This window comes from Meleagris gallopavo, chromosome 15 (genome assembly GCF_905368555.1).
Source record: "Meleagris gallopavo chromosome 15, MGAL_WU_HG_1.1, whole genome shotgun sequence".
In the NCBI taxonomy this organism is placed as follows: Eukaryota; Metazoa; Chordata; class Aves; order Galliformes; family Phasianidae; genus Meleagris; species Meleagris gallopavo.
In genome coordinates, this window is record NC_139418.1 from 14794711 (window position 1) to 14818748 (window position 24038).

The 24038-nt window shown below is 42.7% G+C and overlaps 2 protein-coding genes and 1 long non-coding RNA gene across 8 annotated transcripts in view; 1 reads left to right on the plus strand and 2 right to left on the minus strand.

Moving 5' to 3' along the window:
* LOC146543346 (uncharacterized) lies at positions 1–2878 on the plus strand. Its single transcript, XR_014886522.1, has 2 exons — positions 1–93; positions 1325–2878. It is a non-coding gene; the product is annotated as an uncharacterized LOC146543346 (long non-coding RNA).
* Positions 1384–13060, minus strand: LOC146543347 (uncharacterized). Of its 2 annotated transcripts, none has more exons than XM_085236381.1 (5): positions 12935–13060; positions 12793–12837; positions 12662–12688; positions 11936–12064; positions 1384–2121 (listed from the first exon to the last, which is right to left on the minus strand). In XM_085236381.1, the coding sequence occupies exons 1-5, from the start codon at positions 13040–13042 to the stop codon at positions 2026–2028; spliced, it is 405 nt and encodes a 134-aa protein (XP_085092507.1). In that variant the 5' UTR covers positions 13043–13060; the 3' UTR covers positions 1384–2025. The 2 variants fall into 2 exon arrangements, with proteins under 2 accessions (XP_085092507.1, XP_085092505.1); XM_085236379.1 differs by lacking the exon at positions 1384–2121 and adding an exon at positions 10652–10886.
* The window catches only part of SLC25A48 (solute carrier family 25 member 48), an 18639-nt gene continuing 7535 nt past the window's right edge, over positions 12935–24038 (minus strand). The window contains exons 6-9 of one of the 5 annotated variants that reach the window (XR_014886521.1): positions 23896–24029; positions 21714–21843; positions 20211–20259; positions 13952–20025 (exon numbers count right to left, since the gene is read on the minus strand). Coding sequence is in view for 4 of the 5 variants with exons in the window: in XM_085236376.1 (XP_085092502.1) it covers positions 13754–13945; positions 23896–24029 (326 nt within the window). In the remaining variant the exon portion in view is untranslated. The other 4 variants (XM_085236378.1, XM_085236377.1, XM_010719077.3 and 1 more) reach the window with 4 other exon arrangements.

Consider the following 24038-nt stretch of genomic DNA (forward strand, 5'->3'; position numbering starts at 1 on the left):
AAACAGCGGCACGTGACGCGGCGGCGCCATTTCGCGCCCAGCGAGCCTCGCCTCGCTGCTAAAATGGGAGGGCGGAAGGCGGTGGGCGCACAGGTATACAGGCGGCTTTCCCTGTGTGTTAGCTGTTCTCTGTGCTATCCCATTTCCTACTCTAAAGCATTATAGGAGTGTTTCTTTCTCCCGGTGGGGTGGAGACTGAGATCCCTCCATAAGGAAAGATGTGTCTCCTAGAACTGACAGAAAGTGTGGCCACCTCACTTGTGCTATTGGATTTCTGCTGGCAAAAGTGCCCCTTTAATTCAAGACCTAAAGTGTAATGAGCAGCAGATTTTATTTGTATGGATGTGCATCATTACATTAATCAGCATTTCTTTGTGACCATTGCAGTATCTGAGTTATCTAATATTTACAAATAAAAAACACACAGACTAGATCTCCTGGCTCTTGCACAGAAAAATAATTAACAACAAAACCTCTATTGCATCGTAGAAAGAGATAACGCTAAACGTGCTCAAGGTGTTTCGGTGGTAGATTTTTATCTCCCTGTGTATTAGCAAAGCTGTGAAAATGCAACTGTTGGTGTGATGCTCAAGTAAGGCTTCTTCAAGCCAATCTGAGAAACCAGAAATAGAGCTGGTTTCAGGGCTAGTGAAACAAAGAGAGGGAAAAATTCATCATACAGAGAGCGTGACACCTTCAGAGTATAGAGTAAATTCCTCAAAAAGAATGACAAAACCCGCTGCATGTTTAAAAAAATCTGCTGAGTTTAGAAAACCTACCAGAAATGCTGCTACCTGTACGGCTGTTGGCAGCTGCATTCACACTTGAGAGCAGGAGGCTGAGTCCTGGGTAATTGTTCAAGTCTTTTGTTTCCTGGTGTATAAACTGATATTATGTCCTGCTACCAAAAAGCACAGTTAGCTCTAGAATTACTATCTGCAGATAGTAGTAGAAGATGGATTGTAAACAGAGATTAATGGGGATTTGTAGCTTGTATCTAAATCTGTCAGTCATGGGTTTTTGGTGCACCGCCAATAACCTTTGGGCTTCTGCACGGAAACAGGTTCAAACATACTTCAAGACTGATATTGGCAGATCTTTGGGACTGTGTACATGAGTTTCCTCTTGTGATCTGATCTAACTTAAAATGAAAACAAAAGGAGGGGAGGAGTAATATAGAATCATATGCATTTTATTACATGTAATTGCAGTAAAATGCTTGCAGATATATATGAAAAAAAAAAAACCCATCAGTTCTGAATTTGTTGGAATTGCACAAAAGTGGGCACACACCAGCATCGTTTTCCTTCTGTTTATCTTCCAGATATAAAGCGGGTGCTTTGCACAGAGCTGCTGCATGTGTCTCCAGGTATTTCATCTCATGCATAAGATGCAGGGAGGGATATATGCCCTCCTTCTCTGATCCTATGACTGAGTTGCTCACGTCATCCAACTGCTCAAAGTGGGGCTTAGCCTTCATCCTGCGGTAGTGTCTCCTGGAGGCAGATCTACAGAAAGATATTCTGTCCTCATCTCAAGCTTATGATGGTAATGGGAATATCCTCCACAGTATTTCACACAGGTTTTGTAACATACTCTTTGTGTGCTTTAATCAGCAGTGATATTCCGCATAACCGAAGGGTGCTTGTTGTTGCATATGCTCTCCTTTTTGAACTCTTGGAAGATCACATTGGAGGGAAAAGGCCAACAGTGCCAGGCTTTGGATGAAGGTTCACCAGAACAGCCTCCCTGCAGTACTAAGTAGATTCGTTTGTAGCTGCTCAGACAAACAAGTACTACTTTGTTGCTCTTGGCTTGAAACATTTAACTTTAGGAAGACTCGTGGACTGGAAACAGCTACTTTACTGCCATTCTCCATTTAAAACCCAAATACTCAAACTTCATACAATCAAACAATGTGGTTCTAACGATTTAAAACTGAACTGAGCAGGCTGAAGTAGCAACTGGCAATCATACTCAAAAAGTAGGTTAGTATGTCATGCTTGCTGTGAGGCTTGTGAGCTCCTACAGGACACCAGCTGCTTCACAGGCAGGCAGTGAGAGGCACACTGCCTCAGGAGCAGAAGTTACCCAAGCTCTGTAAATGTTTCCACATTTAATCTGAAATAGAAACAAAAGTAATTGCTTATTTACATAAATAAACATGAATCATTAATAGAAGTAACTCTAGCTATGTTATAATTCTATCATTTTGTGCTCTGAGCATTTGAAGTATATATATTCTTCTCTTATTTTTTAATACGTATACTGCCTAGACATGTCTTTCAGAGAAAGCTGATAATAGGTATAAAAGTATCCACTAAGCTGCAAACAAGGCACCAGAAATCTATCAGTAGAAGAATATGGGCCTGGTAAAGATCACAGTCAGGACCCTGAGCTTCAGGAGAGCAAAGTTCCAACTGTTTAAGGAATTATTGGATGAGATCCTCTGGGAAACTGTTCTTAGGGACAAAGGAGCTGGCAGCTCTTTAAGGACACCTTTCTGAGAGTATCCATTTCTCAGCATGAGAAATCAAGCGGAGAAAGCTGGAATCCAGCATGGCTGAACAAGGACCTGCTGGTCACAGTGAAGGATAAGAAGGAAATGTACAGACAGTGGAAGAAGAGATGCATGGCCAGAGAAGAGTGCAGGGCTACCACCTGAATGTACAGAGATGAGAGAGGGAAAGCCAAGGCACAGATGGAACCAAAATTCATGAGGAATGTGAAAAATATTAAGAAGGGATTCCTCTGCCAAGAAGAAAAACTGTAATAAAGACAAAACCCGGAAAGGGTTTTCACCAATTTCCTCTACCCTCCTCAGATTTTGTCTTTCAGATCTAGGATTCTGGTGTGGATAAAATAACCTTTACCTTCATCAACGTTATCTTTCCTTTTGATTCATATTTGTGGCAATGCTTTTCAGAGTAACGTTTCTATTAATTCTTTTTTCTGTTCTATACAAATGGAGCAAACATTGGAAAATGTTAGATCAGCGGCCACTAAACAACAGCAAAAATAAAATAAAATAAAATACAGAACTAGCATAGTCTCTATAATTTAAATTGTTTGTTTGCCCTACAGAGATTTTTAAGCATATGTTGTTGGGATTTTTTCTTTGTTGGTCCTGGGTTTGGGCATCTTTTTTGAACTTCCAGGAGCTGCTATAACATCCCTTGGTCACAAGAGGGAAGTCGTGTATTATCTGCAGAATTCATTTTTTAACAATGAAATTTCTGCAGCCTAATAAAGGGGATGTGTTAGGATACGTATGTGTATCTTGTAAGTGTGCTTATTAATCTATATATATATTTACATACACACCTTTCAGTTACCAAATAAGGGAAATCATTCATAGAAATAAATAACAATAATCATAGCTTGCAGAACAGCAGCAAATACCCTTACATTGGCCCCTAAAAATAACTTTTTTACACTCCTGAGTGCTCACATTCATGATTTGTCTCAAAGCTAATATTACCTGTTGCTATCAGGACTCAACCACATCATGCCCCCTGCCAGCAGGGCCTGGCCAGCAGGGAGTCTTTTGCTAGCCAAAATTTGACTCTATTTGAAATTTACCCCAGAATTCATAGCATTAAGTGAACATGCATTTACTTTGTTATAATGAACACCACTAGCAAACCTAAAAACCTCAACCACTAGTAAACCTAAAAAAGCATGGCAGCTTTTTCTTGTAAACGTATCTACTGTATCTCGCTCTGCTGCTAGCAAAAACAGCCCATTGCAAGATAACTGCTGGCAGTTAAGTAGCTAGATTTGGATCTAGATATGTTGATGTTTAATTTGTAGCTTTCAGGGAGATACGTTTCCTTGGAATCAACAGCAAACATCCTGTAAAAGTGAACTGCAGTGTCTGGCCCGAGGGTATGCCAGGTCCCTTGCACCATTTCATTAAACTCTGCCGTCTCCAGCACATATTCTAGCAGCCCTTCAGTTCATCCCAGGTCTGTGAACCAGTGCAAACTCACTGTACTGTGCCAACAGGTGCTATGCGATACAGTAGTTTATAGTTCGTAGAATAATAGGGTTGTTTGAGTTGGAAGGGACGTTTAAAGGCCATCTAGTCCAACTCCCCTGCAGTGAACAGGAACGCCTACACCTAGATCAGAGCGCTCAGAGCCTCGTCCAGCCTGACCTTGAATGTCTCCAGGAACATCCACTACCGCTCTATGCAACCCGTGCCCCATCATAAAAGTCTTTTTTCATATAACCTATCCAAATCTCCCCTCTTTTAGTTTGAAACCATTTCCCTTCATTCTATAACAGCAGACTCTGCTAAAGAATCTGTCCCCTTTCTTCTCATAGCCCCCCTTTAGACACTGTAGGCTGCTCTCAGGTCTCCCTGGAGCCTTCTCTTCCCCATGCCGAACAGACCCAGCTCTCAGCCTGTCCTCACAGGGGAGGTGTTCCACCCCTTGGGTTATTTCTGTGTCCCTCTCCTGGACATGCTCCAAGAGGTCTGTATCTTCCTGTATTCTGCACACAATACTCTAGGTGAGCTCTCACCAGCACAGAGTAGAAGGCCGTGCTTCTTTTTGATGCAGCCCAGGATACAGTTGGCTTTCTGGACTGTGAGGGCACATTGCTGGCTCATGGCCAGCTTGCCATCCACCGGTACTGCTAAGTACTTTTCTACAAGGCTATGGTCAATCCTCTCGTCCTTCAGCTTGTATTGATAGTGGAGACTGACACGACCCAGGTGCAAAACCTTGCATTTGGTTTTGTTGAACTTCATGAGGTTGGTTCTCCTGAGCCTACTGCTCAAGCACCAAACATTCTTCCCACCAAATCCATCTATTTCCAATTTAAAGAGAAGGATCTTATGGATGACCATGTCAAAGTCCAGATAGATGACATCAGTGGCTCTTCCTTTGTCCACTGATGCAGTTATTCCACCAAAGAGGGCCACTAGGTTGACAAGGCAGGACTTGTCATTGCTGAAGGCATGCTGGTTGTCTCATATCACCTTCTTGCCTTCCATGTGCCATAACACAGTTTCCAGGAGGATCTATTGCCTGATGCAGTTGCATCATGCAGTCCTGCTTGATTTGGCTTTTGGATTTATCGTGTCTATTTTGCACATCTTGTTGTTCTCTGACCTTGTGACTTCTTAGATGCATTCAGGTTTTCTGTCTGTGTAACTACTGCTCTTCAAACACAGCTGGGCTGCATCCTGAAAAACATCCCCTCCATACCTGTGTCTGATAGCACCGATACAAATGCAGTGGAGATTGGGCCACACATCAGTGATGTGTTGCAATGAATTTGGGGCCTGTGAGAAAAGATGAGTTATCAGGTGCCATAGGGCTGATTCCTAGAGCTCTATAATAGATGGTGTTGGGGATCTGGAAGTAGATGTCTGGGGACATGCACAAGTTTCCAGACGCACGGAGTTGATTCTCTTACATTGATTTTTGGACTATTCTATGAAAGGCATTGTAGGCAGGAGAAGGTAGCTTTCCTAATCTAAGTTTGGTTACCGAACCACCGATCACGTGGTTATCTGTCAGGTTTGATATATGGTTTTGAAACTTGTAAAAGAAAACTACACATAATTAATCATTATCTATAATCTGCACATCTGAGTTATTAAACAATCCAATTACTAATTTAATTGCACCACACCTGCATATCATCATTGTGTTTGTATGACTTGTTGGGATAAGAAATTCTGCACGGTCTAATTTTGAAAATCTTAAAAGCCTGGGACAGATCAAAGAAAAACTACCATAACAAGGTTAGACCTCAAGCCAGGTGTACAGTTGTGAACATGTCTCATGTTGTTACGACAGCGCGTCGTGCAACAGCCTGGATGTAAACACAAACACAGTCAGAAAAGCATAGGTGAAGACTTTCTCAAGGCTGTATCTTTTCACTTTCAAAATATTTTTGTGATTTGACGCTGCTTCTGGAATTGATTTCTGTCTCGGTACACTTTTAGATAACCTTTACTAATATCTGTGTGGGTTTTTTGTTATAAATGTAGCCAAATTACAGGACTGGATGGTCCTTTTTGGGAAAGAGTACATGGTAGGATTAAGTTGTTATTCTCTGAGTATGGATTTTGGTCAGTCTAATGCACATGTATTAATCTGCAGTAAATGGTCTTCCAAACATTTTCAATAAAAGTTGATCAAGAACTTTGGTAGGGATGACTGTAGATACATCTACAAAAGCATGAAATAATACCAACACATGGCAATAACTGAATTTCATTTTGTAATGGAGCTAGAAGAGTGCCAACCGTAGAACTACGTGGCAGCGTTTTGCTGTTAAAACAATATGAAAAATGTTCTGTAAGGAGTCATTAAGAACTCATTACAGAGCCAACTATGACATCTTTTTTGGTCAGACAGTACTTCTAAAGAGTGACAGTTATGCCAGGTTCTCTTTCATATATGTTAAGAAGATTAAACATGTCGCTGCAAGTGACATCTTGGTGCTGCTTGAAAAGGTACTTCAAAAGAACTCACTTAAAACTGGGCTTTGTGGGAACAAAAATTGACACCTTGGCAAAGCACAATTTCACATTATGCTTTAACTTACTTAGCTGAGGGCACCTAAGGAAGTGTAGTCCTGTTGTTCTTAAACCTCTCTCAGGAGAAGAGTCAGATGGAAAACCAAGGGTTATTTTTTGTTGGTCCATTACATCCGCACAGCCACACAATTGCTGAAGCTATCTGTGTCCAAGAAAATTAACTCTGGTAGGACATGTCATTGCAATAAAACATTTCTAGTATCAAAAACATGTCAGACCAGGCTTTCGTATAGTTCTGCTTCTTCATTCATTGTGTCTTAATTCTTTGTATCAAATAAGTATAAACGAGTACCAGCCTTGGGGCTGGCAGCAGCACATTCCTGCAATCCACATGCAGCTCTTGCCCCTGTTTCACCCACACTGCTCCACTTTGCTGGTAGTTTCCTTTCATGCAAGGGGATTTCTCAGTTTACTACTTGGGAAACTCTGGTTCTAAGTTCCCCATAACAAGGTTGTTCCAGTGCTGAAGATCTTTCCAGCTCCTGGACCTCTCTCGGAGACAACTGACAGAGGACAAAATACACAGTAGTCATTAGAATCTTCTGGTCTCCCAGTCTGCCCCAAGGCTTGCCTCAAAGATAAGCTGGTGGTAAGATCAGTTTCAAACTGCAACACTGAGCAGCAGCTTCCATCTGAGCCAATAAGTCTTCTAGATTTCTCCGCACATTTTTGCATCCCATATGAAAGGGCGTCCTATATTGAAATATTCAGAATATGTGATCTATATACACAGCTTTTCTTAACTGCACACAGATACGTAAGAGGATCATGGTGAAAGCTGCATAAAATTATGCTTTCCTTGCCCATCTCGTCTTCAATACCAGAGACTGCAAGGATCAGGGAGGCTGTGCTATAAAGCATTTAATTTTCCCTTTCCTGTTCCCCAAAACTGTTCTGCAGCATTTGCTGCATCTGTCAGTCTCTGATGAAAGGAACTGCTGGGTCTTCAATGCCAGATTGAATAATATCTTAAAATATCGTGAGATTCACTAGAGCTCCTGGTCCTTAGGGGTTTGGGCCTCTAAGTAGATGATAACAATCAAATGCATTTTTGCACTTTTCCTCTCTTGCAAACACCACAGTCTTTATTTCTAATCACACTGCGGTAGTGCAACATATGTGGCAAAAATACTCTGTATCAACAGGAATGTTTTAGGTCTTCGTGTTTTCCTTTCTCCCGCATTTTACTTAGTAATGTGATGTCAAATGTATATGAGAGCAGGAAAATGAAGCTGAGACACTTTTTCTACCATGGAACATTTATATATCTAAATGGCTGATTTATATCCTGCCTGAAGTCGGTGTCATACAGAAAATCTCTCTTCTCTCCCACAGGCTGCTTGCAAAGTCAGAAGTAGGCTGATCATTATCTGCATCTCTTAAGTCATGATTTCCCTCTTCTTTTGTTATTTTACAATTCCAATTTTGTGGGGAGTCAGGGGAAACTCCCCTCACTCCTGGGCTTTTCACTGACCTATTACTCCTGGAAAATAGTTATTCAGTCTGAAAGTTATCAAAAGAAAAGCTGAAGATATGAATGCAATAAATAAATCAAAGACATCTGTTTTCTTGTAAAGCTTCTCGATGGTGATTATGATTCTGACATGACTAAAAAGAAATCTCACATATATTTCACACAGACTTTTATTAATACTTTCTTATTTGCTGTCACTTTATTCTGCAATGTAGCCTAGTATTAGTGTTGAATTTTCTCATGTATTACTACACTACTAGGTTCAAGATAGCAGAAATAATTCAGACACATTACTCTTTGGTAAACACCTTTGATTTTAAGGGCAATATTTGAATCAAGATGAAAATCCATTGTGTCAATTCAGCCCTTCCACCCCCTTGGATGCTGAGCCATGCAGATGCTGAGCTATTGTCCATTCTGTGCTCCAAAAGGAAGTAGACATCATTTATCTATTATCTCTGAGCAGTACTATGAGCATTCAGGAGTACCTGCAGATGTTTATGTAAGACAAAAGATTCTGGTTTGAACTGACTCGTGGTGTGCAGCTTGCAGCCTGGAGCATATATCCATGAAGATGCTATATTTTGTTGATAAGGACTATGTTGTTTCCATGGGAGATGCACATAAAACCCTTGGAAATCTTCCATTCTAAACTGGGAAACAAGACCATACAAATACATAAAACTGCTTTTAAATGCTATGTAAACTATTGCAGAAAGGCCCTTGAATGGCAGCCCAGTGCCCCTCCTTCCCATGCTATTATATATACCTGACTTGTTCCTACAGAGGTGCAAGAGGCTTAGAAAATAAAACAAGATCAAGTCCCCCCAAAAGCATCTTCTAAACCTATGATCTCCTATCTGCCATTGGAGATGGCTTATTAGGTCTCTGACACTGCTAGTGTCTTGGACTTGTCCTGCAGAGGATCATGGTGTTCTGTAGAGGGTAGGATTCTGAAGGCAGCACAGAAGTTTTGAAACAACCATCCTACTACATGAGTGCTTGAATTAAGGCAGAAATTACAGCCACGGCACTGCAGATCTTGTGAAAGAGTTTCTGGCTGACTGTTCTCAGCAACAAAACCCTTGAAGAAAGTGTTGTGCACTGACTGGTGTCACAGGACTACAGGATTACTCCTTGCAGGAGAATTAAGTAGTTGTTCAAGTGCTTTCAAAACAGATTTTGGCAGTCTGTAGAAAGGAATTAGTCTGTGCATTGCCAACAGTTAACTCTAATAAGGCAGAGATGCCAGAAGGAAGATGTAATATGTGCAGAGATAAGGCAGGCACCCCTGTTCCTGGATCCTCAGAATTCTAGGGTTTTTGTCTCAGAAATCCTAAAGCACATTATTCAAAGCCTCCTGGAAACCGATGGTGAGACACAGAAGCAAGACAAACACCGATCTACGTGTTTGAAAATCAGCGTGCTCTTTGCCATGGGCACCTGGACAGGTTTGAACAGCTAGTTGGATGAAGGGTTAATTCCTAAAATCAGGGTTGATGATAAATTTCCCATTGTAAAACTATTCCGCAATGTAATTTACTTTGCAAATTTTGTATATCAAACCTCTGACCCCCTTCACCTCCGCTGTCCCCATGTCACTTCCTCTCTGTCAGAACGTAGTACAACACAGTCTGCTAAAGAGCTGTTAGACAGAGATCACTGAGATAACTGAAAAAGCTATTTGTTACAGTAATTAAGTACCTCAATTGATCTGTTTTCTTTTGTTTTTATCTGGCAGTTTCACAACTCTGTCACAAACCAAATGAGAAAGAGAGAGAGAAGGGGCCTGCAGGCATCTGAACTTTGAGCAGAGCAGAGCTGAGAGGACAGGAGTAGATATTCTGCAGATGCATCTTCCAATATGTAGGTTTGTTTTTTTACATTCTTTGCTAGAGTTTCCCATTGCTGTATTGCAGAAGTGATTTGACTGGACACTGATTTGCCTTTTTGTCTCAATTCTGTTGAGCTGAGTGACGTACCTGAGCTCATGACACTAAAAAGATCGTCAAAGCTAACGTTAAGTATGTCCTGAGAAAGAAACAGTGAGCCACAAGTTCCAAGCACGTGAGCCCATTAAGAATTCATTATTCACTGTAGGTAATCCTCTTGCTTTGTTTGTTAAGACACTCACGAGTTCTTCACTACTTGAACGAAAGAATGAAGCAGCTATGGGCAGGAAAGTCTGCAACCTTGCCAGAAAGAAGCTAAGCTGCTTACTCATGATGCACAGATCATATCAAAAAGTAAAACTGATGAAGAAAGAAAACAGAAAGAGAACTTCTCTTAACATCCTCAAACATTTTGGATACTATACACTGGTTAGAATGAAATAAAAAGAGGCCATGAGAACATTAACAAGCACAAATAGAAGACTTGGAGTTCTGCAGCAACGAAGTACTTGAACAAGGAGGGGAATGGGCACCAGCTTAAGTTCTTCAGAAGCACAAATGCATTTTGCTGTTCTGTCTCACATGAATGAAATTGATGGACTGAAGCTTTGCAAAAGCGCTGCAATATTCACTGATACAAACTCAGATGTTCAAACCTTTTCACAAGTGTGAAACACTTAAAATGAAGACTCCTGAATACTGTTGTTGCTTGCATAAGCAGCTTTATTGATTTTAACAGTTGTTATTTCTACCTTCGAATTTTCAGATGGACAATAAATACAATAAATAATGTTTCCCTCCCCCCTACTTATTGCAGAGTTTCATTTTATTTAACATTTCTTTATAACAATTAAACTCTAGATTTATGGATTTCCTGATAGGTTTTCAGGATTTTTTCCAGAAATGTCCTCACAGTTCCCTTGGTCTTGTACTTGCATTTTTTTCCACTTGTCAGACTCTGTGGTAGAAGGAATAATAAAGTTTGGGTTATGAAAGATTGTATGCAAAAAGATGAAGTACTTAGATGAAACAGCAGGGTGCAGAGCTGGGTGAGAGCAGAGCCCTGTGGCTGCTGCATGGCTCTGATAGCATTCACCTTGGTGAGCTCAATGCTCACTTCAAGGAGCTTGGTGCTGCAGCATCCAGCATCACTATCTCCCATCTCACTGAATCACAGTTTTGCTCAGAATGTAAATAAAGGATGTTTCATTGCCTCTGAAAAGCATCCTGTGGATCCAGGAGTCTGTCTGAGCATCACCTCAAGTGCAAGGATGCCGCAGGTCAGAGCAGTGTTTGGTGCTCAAGAATCCCTGAAGAAATTGCAGCTTCAGTAGAACTAACGCTCCAGAGAAGAAGGATGTCCCTGCCTGCCTGTCCCCCAGCGTCCTGCTTCTGCACATCTATTCCAAACTTCTATATCATCATTGTCCAGGGGGAAGTTCTCTACTGTAGGAGTGGTGAGATGCTGGAACAGCTGCCCAGAGAGGCTGTGGATGCCCCATCCCTGGAGGTGTTCAAGACCAGGTTGGATGGGGAAGCCTGATCTAGTATTAAATGTGGAGGTTAGCAGCTCTGCCTGCAGGGTGGTGGGTTGGAGCTTCATAATCTTTGAGGTTCTTTTCAACCCAAGCCATTCTATGATTCTATGATTATTCAGCGTAAGAGATATCTTCTGAGATGAGCAGAAAAAGCACTTTAAAGAAAGCTCCTTTCCCATAATTTTGTGATTAAAGGTCCTGATACTAACATGGTTTGGAGAAGGGAAGAGGATACAGTGGCATAGAGACCACCTCTTTGTTTCCCATGTCAGTGTTAACAGCTTTCTATCACCTCATGCCAGTTCCAGCTACTATATCTACATTCTGCATTAAAAAAAAAAAAAAAAACATTTAAAAAAGTATTTAAAACACATTTTGACTTAAACAGCTGCAGAATACTTAAGTTATAAAAACCCTTTCTCTTGCAGAAAGTAGACAAAGATATATAGAAAAACAATAAATGTCTTACTTCACAGAGGTTTCTATCCAGTTGAATCTGGAAGGATTGATTAAGCAGAAAAAGTTTTTTGTTTGAAGTCATGTTGTGCTCCATCATGTGCTTGGTTCCTTCCACAAAGCATGCCAGCTCATGGCCAGGCTGTTAAATGAAGGATGTGTTAGAAAAAGAGATAGGAAGTGGCTAGAATGCATTTGGTGCTTATCTACAGCAAGAAGATATGTGTACTTCTTTATGTGGCAGCACATCATGAAGAAACGTAGCACGTTCTGTATTATACTGAAAACTGATAGAAGAAATTTGGGTGGCTGTAAAACACGCAATCACCAAGGGTGCAGTGAGGCTTACTGGAGTGCAATCGGGCTGGGAGAGACCCAGAGCTGCCACCTGTGCCTGGCGTCCCTGCCCTATAGGTCTGCAAAGTATTTGGGCACCTAATCACAGCACAAGGTCTTTGGGAGATTTCCAAAGCAAGCACCTGTATCTTTGGGTTTCTAAGCCCATGCAGGACTTTGGCCTGATGTTTGCTTCTGACTGCAGCAATCCTGAAAGGACGTCTGGCAGCTTCCCCACCACTACCCAGCAATGCTGTGCTCAGCCACAACCAATATGTTAAATATCATCCCCATTAGTGAAAGCAAAAGTATATAAGAGCAAAGTGAATAACTAAATCCAGTGGTAATCTCAGTTAGTAATGAGCGTTTTAGACACCTTCAGTAGCTTAAAAACCAGACTTACCTCAGGAATGGGAAGACATGAACAAGGCTGAAAATGAAAAGAGTGAGCATTACAATTCTGCATTGCTAGCATTCAGTGCACAAACACATCTATGTTTAGTTTCACGACATTCTCAAATCCAATGTACTCACAGTGGCAGCTGTCTCCCTACACGACCAACTTTCTTGAGTTTTGTTCTGAAAAAAAAAATAGCAAGAGAGAAATCAGTATTTATTATCACATACTCTGCAAGCACAGATCTTTGCAGAATGAAGGTGCTCAGCAGCTACTTACAAGCAGATTCCTCGTATTGCGGATAATTTCGCTGACTTGGCAATTATGTGCTTGCACAGAGAGCAGCACACAAGAGAGGAGAACGTATGACAGCATGCTGGCATTCATGTGGAAGTCAGACTGATGGGTGACAGGAGAATAGGAGGCCACTCCTTTTAATAAAGTCTTCACAAAATTCCCATTCTCATATGGAAAAACCCAATTATAAAACTGATACCAGGTGCCCACCTTTTTTTCCCACTAGCTTGGACAGCATTTTAGAAAAGTCAGACGTGGAATTGAGTCACCTACTGTTAGTGACTGTTCTTTAGCACTGTGGAAATTCACTAATGCTCCTCAGAAGTGATAAATTTGAACATAATGATATCACACCCCAACAGGAAACAATGGTTAAAAATCTACGAAAGCATTTTTTTTTTTCAGATGTGGCTTTTGCCTCTTGTATTTATATAAATTGTGGTTCCATGAAAGCAAAGAAACAATGTTCCGCATTGCCAAAGTTCCTGAGAAAACAAATGGGCAGCCTGCAAGCTAGCTCTCCCCAGCGTTCAAAGCAGGGTTGTCCCAAAGGAAGCTGCTAATGCTGCAGGAATTTGTCAACCAGACAGAGGAACCACTGGAGCTCTGCAGCGATGCCTGCAGAAGCTGTCATTCCAAATGTCAGCTGCTGCATCCTACAGCCTTTAGCAGGGTCCCACCTATGCACTGATGCGCTGCTTCCTTCCCTCTCCCTTTAAGCAGAAAGGAGTAAATGTGAATACAGCCCTCGGTGACAGATTTGAGACTTTCAGACAGTCTTCAAATCCAGCTGAATGACTCCTAGAATTCTCTGCGGCCGCAGAAGTCTTCCTTTTCCAAGAGTATATGGCAGCCCTTTGATTTTCTCCTAGATCTGTGGGTCTGGTTGTAAAACTTTCCTCCTATTACACCTCCAAGTTCTTCTCCAAAAGTCTCAGCCTTGAGCTGCTCAGTTGGGCTGAAAGATGAGTGCTGCTTTCTCTGAAAAATATCCTGGAATGGACAAAAAAAAAAAAAAAGGAAGAAAGAAAGAAAGAAAGAAAGAAAAAATTACCATCTGCATGCCTCTCCCCAGCCTCGCTTTGATGCTCAACCTTAGGTGACAGAGGGTGGAAAGTGTATTGGCAGCTCCAGTATTCAGGAGGCTCTGGGGATCGCCTAGAATAAAGTCAGGTGCCCTCCCTTGGTGAGGTAGAGCTGGCAGCGCTTTACTTGTTGCACAAAAGCTTACTGCAGGAACAGAGGGTGTGCATGGGGTACTGCAAGGCACCAGGATGTTTGGGCAGGGGTAGGTTTTCCTTCAGGCAATGGGCATGCTGTTCTTTGGCCAGTGAAACTCCACAGCAAGAACGAGAACAATTGGTTCAGTGCATAAATCTCCACGCGAAACAAACGCTGCGTAACATTTCTGGGACCCTTGGTATCTCAGATGGCTGGAAACACTATTTTTTCATAATCTCAAGGGCAGAATTCACAAGCATCTCTGATTCAGCCAAAGCTGTGCAAGGGATATGGGGAGAATAGGGTGGGGAGGTCTCCTAACAGCCAACTGCTTCTTGGTTTTAAGAAAATGCTTCCATTAGCAACAACATTTTTTCCTGTAGAGGCTACACTCTGTCTTTGGAAGGATTTCACACAGCTGAAACACTTAGCAGGGCCCACTGATGAGGTTCTTTGCCTGAGGAACAATATTGCAATACAGCTGCCATGCTCTGTAAGCAAAAATCATTGGTGTCATACATGCTATGTAAGATACGTAATTAAGGCCTTTCCCTCCATCAGATGTAATTACATTTACTAAACAGCCAACTGATAAGACAGCTTCTTCCCGAGCCCAGATCCCAGGAGGACAAGGCATGTGTATGCATGTGCTGCTGGGTCAAAATGAGAACTTCAGGGGATGAGAGGAGGCACTTGGAATCCGTCTCCTTAATACATCAGAAGCTTAAATACAAAATCTAGGAATTTCTCCATGCACGCATCACTAAAGCTAATACACTCTATGAAAAGACAAACAACGAACTTCATCCTAGCCAAACCCATGACACCTGGAAATTAATATTTGCTGCCACCCCAGCAGCAAAAGGACAAGGTTTGATATATATGATTTTCTATACATAACTTTCAGTTTTTTCATTATGCTTTGGTATTTTAAAATTCTTCAGCTATGGCAATGAATTTTCACATACGTGCTGTCATTTGCATGTTAAATACAGTCAACAGTTTACTCTTTGTCTTGGTGTCTGATCTCCCCCTGTTCCTATCCTTTAATTTCTCTTTAATACATACAGAAAAAAACACGGAGAGAAAAATTCAGATTTTTTTTTTTTTTTTTTGCACAATAAATTAAAAAAAGAAATAAAAAAAAAGAAAGCAGTAGCCAGAATGCTAACTTCAAATAGCAGTAAGTAGGAAGGTGACTACTGAGCCCACTTCCCTGCGAGGAACCAGAGGAACCACAGACTGTAACCCTCAGGTGGCCCGTTGCCAAAAGCGAGAGCCACCACAGTTAAGTCTGGCCTTTCCGAAGCTTTTCTTATTCCCTTTGAAGCTTTCTGGCTGCCAAATTCAAATCAAATGAAGAACTGAGGTCAAAGGTGCGTTAGCCCATAAAGACATCTCCTACATCACCACGGGGAAAGCAGAGTGGGGAACTCACTGTGGTCAGGCTGTGGAAGGTCAGATATCCACATTTCACACGGGCTCCTTAAGGGGTACAGTGAATAAACAGAGCATGGAGTGGGACACAGAGCTCCCTAACCTGAGGCAGTGCATCAGCTGATGGAGCCTGTGTCATGGTCACAGCTCTCCAGTGACACAACTGTAAGATTTCAGCCTCAATTTAGAAAATGTGAGCATACAAAATTCTTCAGAATATTCCTCTGCTGGCTCCGTCCGGCTCCTCTGGAAATTCTCACCCAACATCCCGTAAGCCTCTTGTTTATGCACAAATACCTCGGGATATATTTTCTTCCGATGCACCTCTTTTGAAGGTGGGTAGATTGACTGAAAACCCCACACAAATCTCCAATTTTGCATTGATATTTTAGCTTGGCATGCACAAACCTTCAGACATTTTGAATTCTCCTGGGAGAATTTGTAGCCCACTGCAGTGTTTCCAAGAAACTGTGCAGGGGACATGGGGAAGAGCTGGTTTGGTTTTTTGTTTTTTTTTTTAATGTGAATAAAAGATTCCTTGTAAATGAAAAAACGCTAAGATAACACATGAGCTTCTTTTACATTTGCTGTGCATGCTGATCAAGACGTAAGATCTTGCAAAGACCACAAATGAAAAGATGCAACGAACAGTTTTATTTTCCAGAGACAAGCTCTTCTGGAGGTGGTTTTTTCCCCTTTCTTTTTGATAATGATGACATATGCTGTTGGAGAAAACAAAAGCTAAACTAGGGTCATTTCAATTCCCCAGTGAAAGTGCAAACCATGCTTTAGTAAATACCAAGACTGCCTATGACAAAAAGATGTAAAAGCCAGCTCAAGGGAGGCGGCAGCAGCTCCTGAGAGGCACACAGTCTGCTCTGCCCCAGCAGATGGGCCATGGGATGTCCTCAGCACACACATTAGCTCCTCTGGGCAACAGAACCCCTATTCCTTAATTAATTTGAAACTGTTTAAATTAACTAACCAAAACAACTCACAATGCTCGGGAGCTTTGAGATTGAGGAGCAAACATGCTGGGGCACAACCATGAGGGATGTTGAGAGCTGTAAACCATCCCTGCCTCATGCAATACTACAGCCACCGGCGTTTTCCATGGCTTTCTAGCAAGGGGAGCCAAGCATCCTGTGCTGCAAGAGCATTTACCAAGAACTGAAGCATCTAAAAGCAGAAAGCCCAAAGAGCAGCATGCCAGCTGTGCTGGGTGTGGTGCTTACTGCAACTGCATCTCACAGCCAGCAGCAAGCAGAGGAAAGCAGGAATGGTCAACAAACGTCACCAGATCTCTGTATTTTAAAGTTTCAGCATTCTCATATCAGGACAGAGGAACATGGCAGAGCTCTCATATCGTAATCTCACTCACCCTTCCTGGCACGTTCCACAGCTGGGTTTTGCCTGGAGGAAAGCAGAGCACAAGGCTTCACTTCATGCCTGTGTTGGAGCCCTCCACCAGCTCTACCTGCACTGCAGCTTGCTTTCCACACTGGAAGCACTGAAAAACCACCTGCAGACTGCTTGATGGAAAGGCAGCGATCACAACTTAATAAAGAAGTCAGCACAGCTGTTGGGTCACACCTAGTTATGTGAGTAAGGATAGGCTGGCCCTCTTCCACATCAGTTGGCAGGATTTTCTATACTATGGGCAAAATATTTTACAGTAAAATGTTTTGAAACAAGGGAGAACAGACCAGTGCAAGCCATGAAGATGAGTTGCCCTGGTGCTCTTACAGCAGATGTGGCTGCAGGTGGGTGCCAGCCTCAAAGCACCAGGTGCTGGCAGCAGGACAGCCCCAGCTGCAAGTTTCTTGCTTCTCCAAACCACTCTCTTCACAATCCCAAATTATCCCTTGCTTTCTTTACAACTCAAGTGAAGCTTCCCAAAGATCTGGTGCCTTGCCATTCTGTAGCCTTAATATTTCAGCTATGCTAAGTCAGGATTTCTTGTTTCATTCAGTGTCTTACATCTGTTGTTATGAAAGCTCATACAGGACCTCTGAAGGCTCCTTAGGAGACATTTTCATTCTGCCGTATTTGTATGGCTCTTACAGGTTTGCTTGACTCTGGAGCTGTTGTGGAACACTCAGTTTAGCAAAACTCTTTTGGAAATCACTGTAACTGCTTAAATTTCCTCACTGCATGGTTTAATCCCCTTTGGATGCCACCAAAGGTTGTAGACTTTCCATATCTAAGTAGGTAGCAACCCATCAGTGTGTTCCCGTAGGAAGATGTATAGGAAGAAGATGGCCTTAGAGAAAGGAAACAGTCCCTGTGCAGTCAATATTTAGCAGCTTGAACTTTTTCACACTCATCTCTTTGGATCTCACAATTTTTTTTCCTGAATCCACATTTTACATTTCCCTCACAGGCACGAGAAAAGCACTGGCCTTCCTGTCTTCCACTAACTTGACAGAGTGGGAGAAAAATCTTTATCATACCAACCTCTACTACAAAAGAAAACTTTAGCTAAAGCAAGTAGGTAGATTATAATATCTACTGTCCTCAGGAGCTGTGGGGACACAGACACAAGGGGAGGTGGCCCTCTGCTTCCCCCTGAGACCTGAGCCTGGTCTCACCTCACACCCCACAGGCACCACAGGGCTGCTCCCAGCACCCACGACCTCCCTGCAGCCCGGGGCTGGCGGCCAGAAAAATGGCCAATTCCAACCAATGGACATTGGTTCCTGTTTGTTCATTAATAAAAAGGAGAGTGGGGCTAGGGAAGGGATTGGAGGGGATAAACTACTGTTATCTTTCTTTCCCATTGTTTTGAGTAGCGTACGAAGTGGGAAAAGCAGCTGAACAGCCTGCACCTTGTTAAGTAATATGTGGTGTTGTAAGAGATGGAACACCACCAGCAACAAGAAAATTAAGCAATTACAGACTCGTTTAAAGCATGACAGGTCTGACTATTCTTCTGTATTCTAGGCGAGAAAAGCACAGAAATAGATATCCCTGGTTCTCCTCGTCTCCCTTCTCATTTTTTTACCAAGTTCAGCAATTAACTGCTTTTGTGATAGCAATGAGGGGCTCTGGGAGGCTCTGTGCATGAGCTGCCAAGCAGAAGGACTGTCCCCTTCAGCCTGTGGGCTGGGGGACGTGCCCCCGGTGTTGGCAGAAGAGCAGGTGCATAGCTGGGAATTCAGAGACACATCCACCAAAACATGCAATTGGCACTCATACATGGGACGTGAAACAGCCAAAAGAATCCCTTAGAAATCCTGTCCTTTTTCAGTGGACGATATCAATATTATCTCTCAAAAAGAAAGCGTTTGAGGACTGCGTGCATTGGTCTGGCAGCAGTCTGGGAAGAGACTGCCGAGCCCCAGCCGGTCCCTGCGTTGGACGAGAATGCCATCAAGTGGCCAAACGCAGTCGCTTACTTCCCATTTCGTATTAAACGTTTCGTGCTTTCCTTTCAACGCCAGCTCTTTCTTTCAGCTCCCGAGTGTTACCGCAGAGCTTTGCACGGGTAAATCCTGAGCACCCATCTCAGCGGTGGTTTGGCTGGAGGAAGGATATCAGGAAAAATCGCCACGCATTGCCATCACGTGCCCAGTGGCACTGAAAGCCTCAAACCTGGGCAGTGTCATACAGGTAGGGCAGTGTCATACAGGTATGCAGCTCATTGCAAAGCTCATCAGTTTAATTCACAGTCCATTTAACATAATACAGGCAGGTAACTGACAGTTCTCTTTGCATTGATAATACAGTCCCTAAGTATTATCCCTGGAGACATGAGGCATTATGCATCTAAAACAAGTTCTATGCATACACATTAAAATAGGTAGCATGGAAAAGTTGACACATTAAATGTAGCCTGCAACAAATACTTAGGTGAAGGCTCATCAATTTTATATATGTTGTTTATCAAAAGCAGTTCTTTCTGTTCTTGCCAAGCTGACAGGCATTGTGAGCCTCTTCGCCTACAAGGTCTGAGATGAAGCAACAGCAGCTGTTTCTCACACTTCTTCAGGCTGCTTTTGGGTGAAGCCACACTTGGGGTTGTGATTCAGGTCCCAGCAAAGAGGAGCCCATGCTGCTCTGGGTGGTCAGGGAGCCCATTTCCAAATACTGCTCCAGACCTGAGATTGTAGGCAACTTCTGTCAAGGTCTGACCAGTTCCTCCATGCATTGAGGGGCAGGCACGTGCAAACTGCTTCTTCCTTCTTCTCCTCTTATGGAGAAAATCTGGATGGCTGTTTTTATGAATATCTGCTGGGCTTTATCCACTGCTCCAGAGGGTGGAGGAAACCGTGCACTTCCCAGAGGACAGCACTGTTCCAGACCATTCCACCATGCTGCACGTCCCTTGTGATCCTTCAGCTCTCCTGCTGCTGCCACTAGAATCCTCCTGGCCCAGCAGTTCTGCTTGGTTTTTTGGCATCAGAAGCTCCATGCTTCGGAAATAAAGAGTGGAGGTATTCACGAGTATAGAGAGAAATAATCACAATGTAAGAGGTCTTCAGATGAGCTGAAAGACTGAGGTAGACCAAAGAGAGACCTGGGTGCCCCACAGTCATCTCAGTGGGATTGCAGCAGAGTTGGAAATCTAAAGCTGGTCTTTGTATTTGAAAGAACATACCTTGGGACAGACTTTGCATAGTTCAGAGAGACTCTTCCTTCGGTGGTATCTGCTCAAGAGTGCAAAGCAAGGCAGTCATTAGGATTTGTATGGCTCTGGACTGTCCCTTCAGATGCTCTATCATGTGCCTCTAGCAGGCCCCTGGAGGGCTACACAGCAAAAGTCAGTTCAATCAATAGGAAGCCATCTGTATGAAGTGAGAGTTAGTTTTATTACTTCCCGAAGAAAAAGAGCAGCTTAGAATCTGAATTTAATATCTTGATGTTTCCCAATTTAATTTATATCTTAGATAATAAAGCGAAAGTCATCTCTTTTCAAGGTAATGGGTCACACAGTGGTACAAGTGGGGAATTCTGTGATGCAAAATAGGGGCAATCATTCACATGGGTACAGTCATCTGCTTCTTTGATGCTGAAAGCAAGTTGGGATTTGATAGGAACCCATATCTTCCTACACAAAATATACCTGTGTACCCAAAGTACACAAAGCTTTCCAGAGCAAGAAGTCCTTGTTCACAAAGAAGAGCAGCATTATGCATGGCAGCACGCAAAAGGCATTCACTCAACTCATGTCGTGTGGGGTCATTTTGGGTGTATCTCATCTGTGCAGGTAAGGAAAGTTGTTCTTTCAGCTCAGCGAGGAAAATGTCATTAGTGAAAAAGTGCAACGCACCACGGGAATTAGTAAAGTGCTCTAGACAACAGAGTGAGAGATTTAAAAATAAAATGGTCTTTGGATTTGGTTGAGCTGATGTAGGTTTGGAGCCCATCAGGGCCCAAGGCCACGCAGAAGGGAAAGCAGAAGCCATCGCTGTGGGCCTCTGCAGTGCCAGGAGTCTTTGGTGAAACCAGCGAGCCCTCGCCTCCCCCAGGCTGTTGGCTTGGCTCAGGAAAGGAGGACACTGGTCAGGTCTTCTTGGCAACGCTTTAAAAATGAGAGCAAAGGAGGTTTATGAAATATGACATAAAATAGTAGACTGCCAAGTATAGTGTGGAGTTTATAGCTGGTAAAAAAAAGTCTGTAATGAGATATTTTTAATGCTGCTCCTTTAATCGAGCCTGGGTTTATGAATGAAAGTAAAACTGTGAGCTCATAGTCAAGACACTTTGGAAAGGCTTAGCTTCACATCTTTGTGGATGGATCAAGGGAGGAAAGGATACCGTGCACAAACCAGTCAGAACGATATTTCACAACTCATACGATCATAGACAATACTGTCCTTTCAGATTATCTTTTCTTATTCACACCAATCAAGACAATCGCAACAATCAGGATGGATTGCAACGACTTTCCAGTAGATCTGGAATGAAACCAAAATCCCACTGATATGGATTTTGGCACTCCAAATCCCACAGACCCAAATTTGGAAAGTGTTTGACTATCTTGGTAGGTACCCATGTAAGTTACCTGACTTCCACAGGAGCTCTACCATTGCAATTCCATTTGATTAAAGAATTAGTTCTCTAATTTTAGGAAAAAACTAGACGGTCTTTATGCGCTGACCTGGAAGTTAAGGATTGGTCTCAGTTTGGTCTCTTTTCATTGCTTTGAGAGTAAGTTCATAGCCAAGAAACATGGCTGAACTCGTTGGAAATCCTCGTACTGCATTGATCGTGATGCCCCTAAAAAAGACCTGTTGGGGATGGAGAAAGGTTAGAGTATAGGAATACACTGGCTGTTCCAAGAAGAAAACAATGAACTAAGTCACGGTGGATTACTGAAGAACCTAACCATGGTTTGCTCAGGAGATATTCTCCCACTTTGCTGACGTATGAACTGAAGAATTGAAAAGCAATGGTGAAATGGCTGGTTTGGCATCAGTCTGCTCTGTGTTCCTTGTAGACAGACCCCCTTCTGTATATGCCAGCAAGAGCCAAAGGCCTCACGCCACTGGTGGAGAGCAGAGCTCCTCCTAGCTCACTATGGCTCCTTCCTCCCATTGCATACAAAAGCAATCACGCAGACCCCATGGTACCACAAGAAAGCTGCTGCTTTTATATAACGAATGTTCAAGTTTCTGGAGTTGGGTCTATGAGTTCGGAAGATACAGGTCACTGGTCCAGTATTAAATGTGGAGGTCGGTGGCCCTGCGTGCAGCAGTTGGGTTGGAGCTTGATGATCATTGATGTCCCTTCCAATCCCATCATCCCATTCTATGAAGACATTTGGGAAGTGGAGAAGGAACAGCATGTGTGCTGCCACCATTTAGAGGATGTGGAGTGAAGGAACCCATTAACTACTCCGGCTAATCACTGCAGTCCAAACACCAGGTGAGAATTAACATCAGCAAGGCAAGCTCCCATGCAGGCCTCAGAGCTCCCACATAAGACAGAATCTAAACGTGTTCACAGTGTTTAGGATGCAGTTTGCAATGTGAAATTGCACTGTTTGGGATATTGTCTGATTTTCCTGAAGTGGGTTTTTTGGTCTGGAAAGACAAAATTTTCTGGAAGGAAATTTAAATATTTCTAGTATCCATCAGGTAACATGAGAGAGCCAAGTTAAGTAATAATGAAGATTTATGAAGAAAAGCCCAGAGGGGTAAATTTTTTCTCGTCGGAGTGAACACACCTGGCTATAGAGAAAGAAAAGTGTTACATGTACATTTTTGTGTGTGACACACTGAGAATGCTGCTCCTCAGTCCCGGCATGAAAACGTTCAGGCCTGGGTTTGCCATCTCGCAAAGTACAAAAGGATTTTTCTTATGATGGACAGATCACACCACTATTGCTCAGCCCTACTGCACGCCCTGTCCAGGTGCCAGGAACAATAGCAGCCAAAACACAAGCTGCACAGACCCTAGGCAAGAACAGCAAGTGCTCCAATTAACTCTAATTATTCAGGCAGGACAGCGAACATGGAGGTGAGGATGACCAAACACACTCCTTAGCAGCTCTCCAGGTGTTGTGCTTTATAACAGTGTGACTCACTTCACGCAGCAGCCAAAACCAAACCAGGCTGCAAGCTCCTCTGACAGCTGGCATAACATAGAGGCACACGGCCCAATGCTGAAATCCCACCCACTTTGCAATTTTGTAGGTTAGTTTCCTTTCTGCAACTTGTTACTCTTTCCTCAGCATGTGAAAACTAACGCTTTGGAGCTCAGAGCCCATATGACATTTTGATGATAACTTAAATGCAGATGGAATTTCCTATCAGAAGACACCACTTCCCAAAAGCACGCATTGGTGGTGCAATGAAGCTGCAATCTCTGGTTCTCTGCCATTCACATCTAATTGAGACAAGGTTTGCAGACAGAACAAACAACTTTTATTACACTACTAGATAAAGTCAGAAAAAGAATGGTGTTTTTTGGCGCACAGCCCTTCTTCACATTGGAAGCTGAAGCAATTCTGATTTAAGAGTATTTTCCACCTCTAAATTACAAGAAGTCAAATGATTTCCGCAGTTAAGGACCATGACAACAGTGTTATTTTAATTTAGTACCACCAAGGACCATGACACCGGTCACCCATTTTTTCCTATCTGCAATGCAGATTACTACTCCTACTATTATCATTTGGAAAGAATCCATGCTATAATTACCTACTGCCACTACTATAATTGAGAAGTAACTGGCTTTAGCTGTCTCTTAACCCTGCAGATGGCTTTACAACAGCCATTGTATTTCCCAGCTAACGAGCAGATGCCTGACACCCAGATTTTCCTTCAAACAGTACTTACTTTTAGCCCTTCGTTCTGGTAGCTCTGCAAGATACAGTCAATAATCCCCTTGTACTTGTTTAGATAAACTCCATCAGCCTGGAGCCGACTTTTCACAACATCCATTGGAGTAGCAGTCCCCCAGGAAATGGCTCCTAGAAGAA